This window comes from Apis dorsata, unplaced genomic scaffold (genome assembly GCF_000469605.1).
Source record: "Apis dorsata unplaced genomic scaffold, Apis dorsata 1.3 scaffold_150, whole genome shotgun sequence".
In the NCBI taxonomy this organism is placed as follows: Eukaryota; Metazoa; Arthropoda; class Insecta; order Hymenoptera; family Apidae; genus Apis; species Apis dorsata.
The window spans coordinates 98,488-100,825 of NW_006263441.1; the positions used below are offsets into that span (position 1 = coordinate 98,488).

General features: G+C 31.3%; 1 protein-coding gene and 1 long non-coding RNA gene across 6 annotated transcripts in view; one reads left to right on the top strand and one right to left on the bottom strand.

Moving 5' to 3' along the window:
- Positions 1 to 1,380, bottom strand: part of LOC116185292 — a 4,348-nt gene extending 2,968 nt beyond the window's left edge. The window contains exons 1-2 of the long non-coding RNA XR_004150105.1: positions 1,252 to 1,380; positions 891 to 958 (exon numbers count right to left, since the gene is read on the bottom strand). This is a non-coding gene — a long non-coding RNA (uncharacterized LOC116185292). The remainder of the gene's footprint in view (positions 1 to 890; positions 959 to 1,251) is intronic.
- LOC102671800 (lateral signaling target protein 2 homolog) overlaps positions 1 to 2,338 on the top strand; it is a 59,163-nt gene that overhangs the window by 31,253 nt on the left and 25,572 nt on the right. For 4 of the 5 annotated variants that reach the window (XM_031509432.1, XM_031509435.1, XM_031509436.1 and 1 more), the window contains exon 1: positions 1,972 to 1,998. The exons of the other annotated variant lie outside the window; for it this stretch is intronic. In XM_031509432.1, the coding sequence (XP_031365292.1) occupies positions 1,987 to 1,998 (12 nt within the window). In that variant the 5' untranslated portion in view covers positions 1,972 to 1,986. Of the gene's footprint in view, positions 1 to 1,971; positions 1,999 to 2,338 lie in introns of those variants that run through there. 5 annotated transcript variants of the gene reach the window in all.

Here is a 2,338-nt window from a genome sequence, read left to right on the forward strand (position 1 = left end):
GTATTTTTAGATATGATAATATGATTAGATTATATTCATACGAATCAAGTATCAAAAATTAGTATTTGAAATATTTTTAGATGTGATAATATGATTAGATCATATTCATACGAATCAAGTATCAAAAATTAGTATTTGAGTATTTTTAAATATGATAACGCAGAGTAGAATCATATTCATATCGAATATTGAAGTATGAAGAATTAATATTTGAATATTTTTAGATCGAGTGATTAGATCATATTCATACGAATCGAGTATCATGAAAAATTAGTATTTGAATATTTTTAAGTTTCGCGCGAATATTATGAAAAATTAATATTTTTAGAGTAATATAATTCAAAATTAATATTTTATAGTAATATAATTCATCATATTCATCATATCATTTTAAATTTCGCGCGAATATTATGAAAAATTAATATTTGAATATTTTTAGATATGGTAATATAATTAGATCGAATCGAATAAGTTTCGCGCGAACATTATGAAGAATTAATATTTGAATATTTTTAGATCAGTGATTAGATCATATTCATACGAACCGAATATTTGAATATTTTTAAATTTCGCGCGAATATTATGAAATATTAACGTGCAAATTAAAATCATATTCGTACGAATCAAATATCAAAAATTAGTATTTGAAGTATTTTTAGAGCGTATAGATTAATCATTTCAAGCAAATTGAAAAACTAATAAACACTTTCATGCTTTTAGAAATGTGCGAATGAAATTGAATATCATAAAAAATTAACAAATATCTGGATATTCACTTTTATTATGCGAATGAAAAAAAGTAGCAAATAATATTCTGACACATTTTTATTTCCACAAATGATATTCGTTTGTCCATCAAGAGAATATTTCCTTCCAATTGTTCATAAAACTTTCGTAAAACTTTCTCGCCTGCATACAAATCTTTCCATCCGAGGGTGGATGGAAGTCCGATCCGAGCCTGTTTCACAGGAAAAATAAAAATGCTAAATTGGATAATAAGGATCGGTAGGATCCAAAGAATTACCAATTTAAATGAGAGGAAAAGTTTAAAAATTCCACGTGTAAAAATAAGAGAGCGGGTGTTGTATCTTGAGAAAGAGGGTCAAGGCAAGATGGAGGGGGGAAATTCTTTCGTGGAGGTGAGCAAGGGGTGACCACGAGATCGATTTTAACACAAGCCTCTTCATCTTCGATAAAAATTACTCCCATCACGGAAGAAACTTCGTTCCCAACCACGCTTGTTAAACATACCTAGCACGAGCCCGATGAAAAATTGCATGCGATCACCGTATATAACGATGATTGCATTAGGCAAGACATATAGGAATCGTACACCATCTTATATTTTACAAGGAAAACCAACTATTTGCGCGAAATTTATCACTCTTACTCTTATTAAAATTGGAAACTAATTATTTACAAAAAGACTATTATCCTCCATCCTGATGTTTTTTTCAAGCGTTCTCAAGATCATTATTCTGAAATAAATCGAATTAGTTTAAGTTAGGTTAGGTCATCATCGTTGCCAGATTAAGAAAACTAGACTAAATGCCTGAAACAATTAAATGAATTTTTATTTAATTTCTGGTTTCATGATTAGGTTAAATTGATAATTATTTTAATAAATAGATTCAGAAGATTTATTTGATCTAATTTTTTTCTAAATATTTACCTAAAATTGTCTCGAGAGAGAAAGATGGCCGTCCACCGAAATCGGTCTCAGCCGTTCAGTTCATAAGAAGCCCGTGTTCCACGCTGAAAATAACTTTTTGCCATTCGAGCAACCTCCCCTCGGTTCTCATGAGCACGCATATGGCGAACCGTTGTTGGAACGTTAATAACCAAAGGAACACACGTGTACGCGTATCCCAGTACACGTAGCTCTCTCTCTCTTTCTATCCTTTGTTTTTCGACGGTGTTAGATCCCGTTAGCGACTTTGTATGCCATATGAAAATCTCGCGCGAGCCTTCGCGCAGCTCATCGTTATGCATTTCTTCGTGCCACGAGGAGGACAATGCCATCTTGGAATGCGCGATCCGTTGCCTTCGATTCGACTCCTATTTATCAAATCTCTCCGCGGTTGGCATCGATATTTTCTTCTTGACCGACGTCACTTCCTTTTCAACTTTAGAGATAGCGATTAGAATTCTTATGAAATTCGAAAGAGGATTTATGATTTTTTAATCTACTACTTTCAAAAATTATCAAAATATATTGATCAGATAATTATCTTCAATACGAATTTCATAGGAATTAATAATAACTAATCAAAATTGAAAAGAAAGTGATGTCGGTCAAAAAGAAAACATCAATATCAATATATATATATATATATAT